Below are 10,363 nucleotides of genomic sequence, written 5' to 3' on the forward strand. Positions count from 1 at the left end.
CATGTGAGGACGTCCCCACATCGCTCGTTCGGGCTAAGCCCGGCCGGGCCCTGGGAGGGGAGGCCCGGCCACGAGGTGCTCGCATTCGAGCCCCGACCCCCTGGCTCCAGAGTGAGGCCCCGGCTGTGCCATGCTGGGCGACGTCACGGTCCTTGATTTAATTCTATTCATAAAGGGCTTTTGAGCCGCTCTTAGTCTGACCCGTCACCCAGGACCTGTTTGCCTTGGGAGACCCTACCAGGGGCATATATCCCCCGACAACATAGCTCCTAGGATCACTCGGGTACTCAAACCCCTCCACCACAATAAGGTGGCGGTTCAAGGAGGGGACAAATTAATCAATGAATCAATAATATGATCACTATATAACAGTGTTTACTCCAGTGTAGGATCATGAAAGTGTATTTCCTACAAGGTTCAGGCTTAAAGTACAAATGTTTTCTAATTACTCACATAAATAACTTACTTAAGAGAGACATAAATGAGCACCAGGCAAAACATTTGCCGGTCGTTCCAATTTAAAAATTTGATTACTGGAAATTTCAACACCTAGTAAAACTCAGCATAGATACACACAAACCTAAATAGTGTATGTGTATGATTGTGTTAAGTTTGAGTAATTGTAAGATGAAACTAAAACCCCCATCTGTCACTCTGTCAGGGGAAACCAGAACAGAGAGCTGGCCCAGCAGTGGCTGGAAAAACTGAACGACCAGTGGGAACTTCAGAGGTTTCTCCAGGACTGTCATGAGGTAGGAAACCGACAGACTGGTTAAACTCTGATGAGGATGCGGGTTAAATAAGTTTAAGAGACGTTTCACAGGGAAGTGTGGGAGGATGGTGAGCTCTTCGTATATATATTTTATTTTGTAGCCAACTTTATATTTTGGCGTTCTTTAGCAGCAAATCAAAACGACTGTTTTCACTTCAGAGCTTCATTACTTATTTCACATTGTAGCGTTAGAGTGCACGCTCCTGCTGGCAGACACTACCATTGTTCATTTTGTCTTGAGGGTTCTGACATTTCTATTCTACAAATTTCTTCTAATTTTGGCAAATTCTAAATGGACTGCACTTATATAGAGCCTTTCTACCATGCCTGGACAAAGCATTTGACAGATTCACACATCCACACACCAATGGCGGCAGAGCTGCCATGCAAAGCGCTGGTCTGGCCACTGGGACCAACTTGGGGTTCAGTGTCTGGCCCAACGACACTTCGACATGTGGGGAGAAATTGAACCGCCAACCCTGCGACACCTGAGCCACAGCTACCCACTGTAGTTTGTGGCTGTGCTTGCTCTGAACAATACCCAAGTCTAAAGATCCTGTTTTTCCTTCTATATAATCTTAAATATCCCTCTTCAACCTGTTCTACTTTAGCCACAGTACAACTCCAAGTGAGCATTTTTTTTTACCCTGTTTAAAGAAAAGAGCAGGTGTGTGTGCCCAAAGATGCACTGCTAAACACACTGTACCTCTATATATTACAGTAACACACCACGAGTCATTCTCTACCCATTTCCTCTATGTCACTTATCCTGATAATATTTTTACTTAAATTCTCATTCATTCTCTGTCTCCCCCACCAGCACACACTCCTTCTCTGTTTCTCCTCTTCCCTCGTTCATTTCATTTACAGTCTGAAGAGGGGCATCGGGCCGTGGCCCTTCAGTAGCTTTTATGAAACCTGCATGTTCGTTCATGTTCATGAACACAAGCTCACACTGTTACCATGTTTGTGTTCTATAATCCTTTTGAGTGTGAGTGCACACACACTTGTGTGTTAATGTGTGTGGGGTGTGTTTGCTTGTGTGTCTTTACCTGTCTGTACCATGTGTGACTGTATGTGATGGCTTCAGAGAGAGGTGACAAAGAGAGGAGGTGTTGGACTGAAATACAGCCCCGGCCCTTTAAGGAAGGAGGAGCATTAAATCTAACAAACTACGAGTACATCATTCATGATAAAGCACTGCTTTGTCCAATCCCGTACTACCTGTCCTTCTCATCCCAGTACCACCCCTCCTCTCTCCTGTCCAAACCTCTACCGCTTCCCTCTCTCTCTTTTCTCAAAGCTTTACCACTGCAGCAGCAGGCAGGCTGGAGAAGGAGAGTGCAGCTGGGACTGCTGCATAGCGGGGAGAGGGATGGCAGAGGGGGTGCTGGATGTAGTACAGAAGCAGCTATCGATGAGTTGTGAGCTTGGCTGTTAGTGGAGACCGGCATGCTTCAATCCACTAACAGAGTAAAAAAAAAGCTCTTCTTCAGTGTTTCTTTCCCATCACACTCCCATCCTCTGGCTTGGACACCACTTAAAGCCTACCTTCGCCCTCCACCTCCTCCAGCTCAGCATCATTAGCTGTGATCGGTGAGCCTGCACCCCCACAATTCCAATCTCAGGCTTTTGCTCCTCCCACTGCTCTCCTCCTCCTCCACTCAATCTCTCCTCCAACCAGCCCACTCCCTCGCTCACCCGCGTGCTCGCTGAAGGAGTGAGGCGGGGGGAGGGGTACCCGTGCACCGGCTCGGCTGACTGCCATTTTATTTTTTTGAAGAAGAGGATTTTTCCCCTCCTTCTTCTCATTCTTCTTCTTTTAGCCATCCTCATTCTTGCCCTCTCACTCGTCACTGATCCGCCTCCACCCCTCCTGTCTGTCCTGGTTGAGCGTGCAGCGAGTCTTCAGCTACACAGCACGGAGAGAGAGAGAGAAGAGAGAGGGGAGTGCAGCCTCAGTCTGAAGTCTCCAGTCTGTCTCTTTTTCAGCCTCCAATATTGTTATTTACCCTCCTGCCCGGCGTTCTCCTCTCAGCACTCCTTTTGTGTTGCTGCCTTACAGTTGGCTCTCTAGAAGGCACCTCTTTTTCTGTATAATCCTCTCTCTCCTCTTTTTCCATCTGGTTCTGCGGTGAAAAGCGTTTTTGCACGTGTGTGGTGGCAGACCAGCGAGAATGCGGATACCAGCAGCTCCCTGCTGCTGCCACAATCCTGTGTGCTGTTCCTATTAAACGCTGCCGGTAAACGAGTTATTTGCTGTACAGTTGTGTTAGGTGAGAAAGGTGGAGGAGCAGGTGTTGCATGCTGCATGCAGGTGTCAGGATGCTGATGACGGACAGACGAGGGTACCGGTGCTGACCTGAATATGCTGGTGGTGCTGTCAGTGCGGGAGTGAAATGGTTTCACTGTGCGTGTTCCTCACACAGACACGGTCTTCTTGAGCAGAATATACAGATTTGATGGAGAGTGGAAGTGTGTGTGTGTGGGCTGTTTACTGTGTGGGTGTGTGCTGATACTGTAGACACTGATCAGTTGTGTTGTGTACATGTGAATACCTGCCGCCATACTTGTTTACACATGTGTCTGCCTACATGTGGCATTAAATATTCATGTGTGTGTGTTTGACCTTGTGTTTCTCACTGCCTGTGTTGCACTCTATCTTGTCTTTATTTAACAGAGGCTAATCAAAACATACATCTATGAATTATGATAGTGTGCTGTGAGTGAGTGTATGACACAGTCAAGTGTTTGTATTGTTTTAAAATGAGGAATCAGTTAATAAAATATCAGTAGTTATTTACATTAATTATGTTCATCCAGTATTAAGACCTCTCTCTCTTTCTCATTCTCTTCCTGCCTCTCTTGCCCAGCTGGGGGACTGGGTGTGTGAGAAGATGCTGATGGCGAGGGACAGCAGCTGGGATGAGACTCAGAAGCTTCATAAGAAATGGCTGAAGCACCAGGCCTTCATGGCCGAGTTGGCCCAGAATAAAGAATGGCTGGACAAGACTGAAAAGGTGAGTGCTGGACAGGTTTCCTGCCTTACGGTGCTTTTTAGTCTGTCTTGAAACTTTACGAGGTCATTTTGTTCTTGAGTGGGTTTTTTTACCTTTGGCTTCTTGGAGTGGGACTAAAAGGCTTTCTGGAAATATGGAATATTGATTTGAGTGTTTCATAATTTCATTTTTTCCCCCTTCTATTAGACAGTAGCAGTAGCATAGAGGCAGGGAGAAGGGATGACATGATATATTGGTTTGGAGTTTACAAGTGACTTAGCTGCTACTCTAACCCTACATGTTAAAATTAAAATAAAAGCCTCTACAGTCTTTTAGACCCACACTTCTGCAGTTTGTGCACAAGTGATTTGGCATTTTTGATTCTTTGTTGTCATACAGTATGTTATATTGCTTTGAAAACTCACTTATCAAAAAGCTGAATACCAGGCCCCTGTATGTCACACTGTTATACAGTTACAGATTTGATTTGCTTTTATGATTTATTGTCTTCAGAGATAAAATCTATATATGTAAGAAGGGAATTTAGATGTTAGGGTTTTGTCGTCTAACTGTACAACTTAAAATTCACTTAATATAAAGAGATGAATAGACAGGAGAAGAACAAATAAGATAAATGTCTTTATGTTCAGTCATGTTGTTGTGCCAGCTAGCTTACTGTGCTAATGGTTATCAAGAGAAAACAACTTTTGGACTGTAGCAACTGGTTGTATTGCAGAAGTTATGTTTGGACACTTTTATAGCAGTTGTGTAAAATCTAGTCACTGAACCTTTAGGTCTTTTAGCATGGCTTCAAAGAGAGAAGTGACTTCTTGTGTCTGCTTCCCTTTAAACAAGCGTCACTCAGTCAAAGCTGCATAGCCCTTCATTATCTCATGACAAATTTTGTACAGTTACTCTGTGTAATGAGAGCTAAAGCACCAAACTTACTTAATGAAAGTGTAACAAAGCCAGTGCAATGACAGGAAGGATTACAGAGATGTTTTGAAGAGGCGGGGGAGTGCTGTAACCTTCACCACTGCTCCATGTCCTGATAGGATCTGTTTCATATTAGGGATATTTATACAGCACATCAGCCTTTTGTCTAAAGCTGCAGTCGGCACAGGCGTAATTGGGTTAGCTCGTCTTTTCCCAGCTGCACAGCCAGGTTTCACTGGGCTGACTTTGAGCTGTTGTGTTCACAGCTCTGACGAGCTGCTGTGATGTGAATCTGGATGCATAAAATCATTACTGGTCAGCAGAGCTGTACTTCAGAGCCAAATTTCCTCAAGCTGTCTCTGTCTCATTAGTGATGTGTGAGCCTATTTTAGGAAAAGTCACACATAGTGCTGCATGTGTTTGTGTATGCGTTTGTGTTTGGCCTGTGAGAGGCAGCAAAGGTTCAATGTCATTTGCTCATGTTATAATACTGCAGATGTTGTGTTGCTTTCTACTGTATGTTTTCAGTTGTTGATGCTAATTAGCTATGAGTTAGCATTGTCCACGGTTTTGTCCTCTGTAGAGAAGGGGGACATGTAGCTGACAACTAGTTTCAGCTAATCCCAGTCACTGTACACTAGTTAAATTCACAGGAATGGGACAGGAGTGAGGTCACTGACCTTGACCTTTCGACCACCAAAGACTAATCACTTCCTCCTTGAGTTCAAGTGGACTTTTGGGCCAGCTGGACGGAGAACGTAATACCTCCGGCCAAGGCTGTCGTTGGGGCAGAGGCAGAAAAGGCTTGTGCTGTTTGCGTAGTACTCAAAGTAATAAAAGTTTTTACAAATATAGTTGTAGCCTTCTGTGTCTATCACAAATTAAGGTAAATTACAAGTATCTATTAGTCGCCCATTCACAAAGATATGAGTAGAGAATCTAAGCAAAGCAGACAGCAAGCAAAAAAAAAAGCATCTGCACTGTAAGAAAAAAGGAACAAAGTAGTGAAAATTGTATAAAAAATAATATAACACCCACTTGTCCATTCATTATTCTGACAGAGTTTTCTGGCCTGCTGGTGCTGTTTCAGGTCTTGTAGACAGTTGGTGGACAGCATGCCGCATTGTCACTGTGCCTCTGTTCAGTTGTATGTGAGCGAGTAATAGTGAGTGGCTGAGTTTTAACAGGACACATGGATGTTATTGGACCCATATGGGCTGTTGTAGAAAATCAAACCTGTGACTGTTTTGTTAGCACACTGCAATTCTGTCTGATGTAGTGTATGGTATAAACAAATCTGTTCTGAGGAAAGCCAAAGAACTACTGTATTTTAGTGAACACACTACACTGCATTCATTAGCACCAGGCTTAGCACTCATGCTACCAACTGAAGCATTAAATATGGCTGTACTGAGTATATTTCAGTCATACAATCTCTTGTTATACTTTTACTATGATAGGGCATAGCCTCTGAAACTCCCCTGGCAGGTGCAAAGATCACAGAGCCAAGTGATAACATCTGGACGCCTTTGGACACAGCTGGACAAAAGTAATCACAATTACAATTAATACTTTTATCAAACAATAATGCCAACCATTTAATTGTTCCAGCTTGCTGTATATATAAGTATCTGCAGTTTTTCTTTCCATTCTTATTACACTATTGTTTTGTGTTGTGGACTGTTGGTCAGTGCATCACTCTGGGCTCTAGAAAGTGGTGATGAGGTTAATTGCATCTCTGTTTGAGACACAGGTACAGGTTCTTCACTTGGTATGATATAAAGAAAATGTATAAAGTAGTTAACTAATAGTTTATCAGTTAAATAAAATGCATTAGGCTAGTACAGAGAAGTAGCTAAAGCCATTAAATGGATGGATATATATGGGTCGGAGCTCAGTGAAATAGCCTGTTAAGTGGAGTGTGTTTAGTGTTACCCTCAGCCACTATAAGAGGACAGCGGTTATTTACACAAACACAAAGGTCACTTTTCAAACTACCTTTATTGTCAGTTTTTTATAAAGATTGTCTGATACAGCTTCAGATAAACCAGTGAGGTGATCTGTCTGTCCTTGTCCAATCGGCTCATGGATCACTGTGGCGCCGTGGCAGCAGATCGACTGTCGGCAGAAAGACCCGTAAGCTGCTTATTATGTCTACTTACTGTATGTCTGTTGCTGAGTCATTTCTCTCCACAGCGAAGAAAAAGAAATGAGGTTGATGTGTCTGTGTAAAGGGGTGCATGTTGGCGTGTGTGTACATGTTTATAACATGGGCGTGTGATGTGGAGACACTGGCTGACTGATGTGTAATGATATGCAGTGACATAATGTAGAGAGAGCGGCATGCTGTGGTCAGAGAGCACCAGGCTCTTTCCTAGAGTTAGATTACTGGAAAGTGCTTCTGGGAGGAGAGTGAGAAGAAACACTCTGGTTTATTGTTCATGTATGATGCTAATATGGAGAACAATTCAAAAGTGGCTTTGGTTGTCTGAAATGTTGTCTTAAAAGATCTGTGCGCTTTGAGAAATATCAGTTCTGCTGTTGCTCTGTTGTATAATGCAGTCCATGTAGTTTTATCGCCCACATCCTGCTAAGTGCATGTCTTTGTTTTCATCTTCAGATGAAAGTAATTTGGCTGACAGTGAAACACAATAACAACCTACTCAACATTTGCTGGCTCTTACACTAGCCAAACAATACTGAAAATATTTTACTTTGTTCTTATTTTTAATTTTGATAATGTTATTATTGATATTCAGAATAAAACACTGAAACATTAATCACAGTCATAAGCCCCAACCAAGAAATCACAGTCAAGAGTGCAGAGACTGTGAATCCTGTTCAAGCGTCTTCTTCCCGATCAACGTGTGTTCAAAACACACAGATAATATGAAATAAGGTCGCTTGGTTTGGTGAAACTGTCAGTTGGGAGACAGAGGGAAAAATGATTGCACTCTGTTTGGATAGTTGGAACATTTAAAAGCAGCTCAGGATACACCAACAGAACCAACACCAGACTGTTCATGTTTTCCCACTGAAGCAACAACCTGAATGAGTTAACAAAAATACACCGTGATCATGTGTGAGAGAAGTGCTAGAGCTTAGAACTGAGAAGATAAATGGCCAGACTGCATTTTTATTTCATTTTTTCAAGAAAGGAGAATCGAGGAGTTGACTTAATAAGGCATTGTGAAAACATCACTTCTTCAGAGGATCAGCACTTCAAGGCTTCTTTAAGAATCAACACCTGATTTTAGGATTCATGTTATAATTAGGTTTAAGTCAGGGTTTAGATGCTCATTAGGGATTACATTATAGCAGTGTGATTCTCTTCAGTACCGGAGCACAGACGTGTATCGGTGCGTATCCAGCGCTCGTGGTCCCAGTTCAGGGTCTTCAGTAGCAGACTGTGGTCACACCAGGCCATCTAGCTGTTGGCAAACAGACAGGGTTTCACTTCTCAAGTTATACATGATAGCCGTGTTCACCCCACAGGCCTGCTCCGAGGCCGTTGCTTAGCAACCAGAAATTTTTTTGCAACATAACTTTCATAGGATTTGGCATTTTGTCATGCCAGTATTGTTTTGCCCAGTGCTGTAGCTCACATCCTGATATAAATTATATTTGTACGTCATTTTCTAAACTAAATTTTAAGTGCTTTACAATTAAAATGGGTTTGACAACGAAGATGACAAATAACATCAGTGGGTGTGACTTTGATCCATGACTGTAGTAGGTGAAACAGAATCAGCTTTATTGGCCAGGTGTGTTGAACAAATGAGAAATTTGACTCTGGTACAGTGACTGTCAATGTGCATGTACAGTGTTCTTTCATAAGGCTACGAGTAAACAAGATAAGAGAGAACAAAAAAAGGAAACAAACGTGCAAACAAGAAAAGGAAAATTAAAATAAACCACATAGTAATATAAAATATATGTGTACTGTATATACACACAGTTTAGATGCAGTTTTACAGAAAGATATACGAGATATACTTGCACACAACAGTATATTTACAAGGTATTGCACTGAGGGTTGTTGACTTGTTATACAGTCATGGGTTAAGTGTTGATCAGAGTGACGTCCGGGGGAAGAAAGTGTCCTTGTGTGTGGTTGTTTTGGTGCACAGTGACCTGTAACGCTGTCCAATGGGAGGAGTTCAAACAGGGTGTGAGGGCTCTGCAGAAATTTTCTCTGCCTTCCTTTTGACCCGTGAGGTGTACAGGTCATCCATGGAGGGCAGGCTGGCACCGATGGTTCTTTCTGCAGACCTGACTCTTCACTGGAGTCTGTTCCTGTCCTGTTTGGTTGCTGGGCCAAACCAGGCAGTGATGGATGAGCAGAGAACAGACTCGATGATTCCTCTGTAGAACTGTATCAGCAGCTCCTGGAGCAGGTTGAACTTTGTGAGCTGGCGCACATTTATAATTTGGTAAATTGTGATTATTTTAGAGCTAAATGTGGTCCTGTTGTTGTACTTCCTGTCCAAACACTCTGCATCTGGTGTCCTGGTTGTGTCTCTCTGTGTCCTCTGAGAGTCTCTAGTCTATTTACAGTGAGGAACAGAAGTATTTGAACACCCTGCGATTTTGCAAGTTCTCCCACTTAGAAATCATGGAGGGGTCTGAAATTCACATTGTAGGTGCATTCCCACTCTGAGAGACAGAATTAAAAAAACATTTCAGGAAATCACATTGTATGATTTTTAAAGAATTTATTTGTCTTGCACTGCTGAACATAAGTATTTGAACACCTGAGAAACAGCAAGAGTTCTGGCTCTCAAAGACCTGTTACTGTGCCTTGAAAAAGTCCACCTCTACTCCACTCATTAATCTAAATTAGTAGCACCTGTCTGAGCTCTTTAAAGACACATGTCCACCCCACAGTCAGTCAGACGCCAACTACTACCATGGGCAAGACCAAAGAGCTGTCAAAAGACACCAGAGACAAAATTGTGGACCTCCACAAGGCTGGAAAGGGCTACGGGGCAATTGCCAAGCAGCTTGGTGAAAACAGATCAACTGTTGGAGCAATTGTTAGAAAATGGAAGAGGCTAAAGACGACTGTCAGTCTCCCTCGGACTCGGGCGCCATGCAAGATCTCACCTCGTGGGGTATCACTGATGATAAGAAAGGTGAGGAATCAGCCCAGAACTACAAGGGAGGACCTGGCCAATGACATGAGGGGGGCTGGGACCACAGTTTCAAAGGTCACTGTCGGTAGAACACTACGCCATCATGGTTTCAAATCATGCATTGCACGGAAGGTTCCCCTGCTCAAGTCATCACATGTCCAGGCCCGTCTGAAGTTAGCCAAAGACCATCTGGATGATCCAGAGGAGGCATGGGAGAAAGTCATGTGGTCAGATGAGACCAAAGTAGAACTTTTTGGTCTAAACTTCACTCGTCGTGTTTGGAGGAAAAAGAAGGATGAGTTGCATCCCAAGAACACCATCCCTACTGTGAAGCATGGGGGTAGTAACATCATGCTTTGGGGGTGCTTTTCTGCGAAGGGGACAGGACGTCTGCACTGTATTAAGGAGAGGATGAATGGGGCCATTTATTGTGAGATTTTGAGCAACAACCTCCTTCCCTCAGCCAGAGCATTGAAGATGGGTCGTGGCTGGGTCTTCCAACATGACAACGACCCGAAGCA

At 43.5% G+C, this 10,363-nt stretch overlaps 1 protein-coding gene across 1 annotated transcript in view; it reads left to right on the forward strand.

Moving 5' to 3' along the window:
• sptbn4b (spectrin, beta, non-erythrocytic 4b) overlaps window positions 1-10,363 on the forward strand; it is an 80,659-nt gene that overhangs the window by 33,383 nt on the left and 36,913 nt on the right. Inside the window, 2 exon segments of the mRNA XM_020605597.1 lie at window positions 662-752; window positions 3,646-3,792. Coding sequence (XP_020461253.1) covers window positions 662-752; window positions 3,646-3,792 — 238 coding nt within the window.

The sequence above is a fragment of the Monopterus albus genome, unplaced genomic scaffold (genome assembly GCF_001952655.1).
Source record: "Monopterus albus unplaced genomic scaffold, M_albus_1.0 scaffold71.1, whole genome shotgun sequence".
Taxonomy (NCBI): domain Eukaryota; kingdom Metazoa; phylum Chordata; class Actinopteri; order Synbranchiformes; family Synbranchidae; genus Monopterus; species Monopterus albus.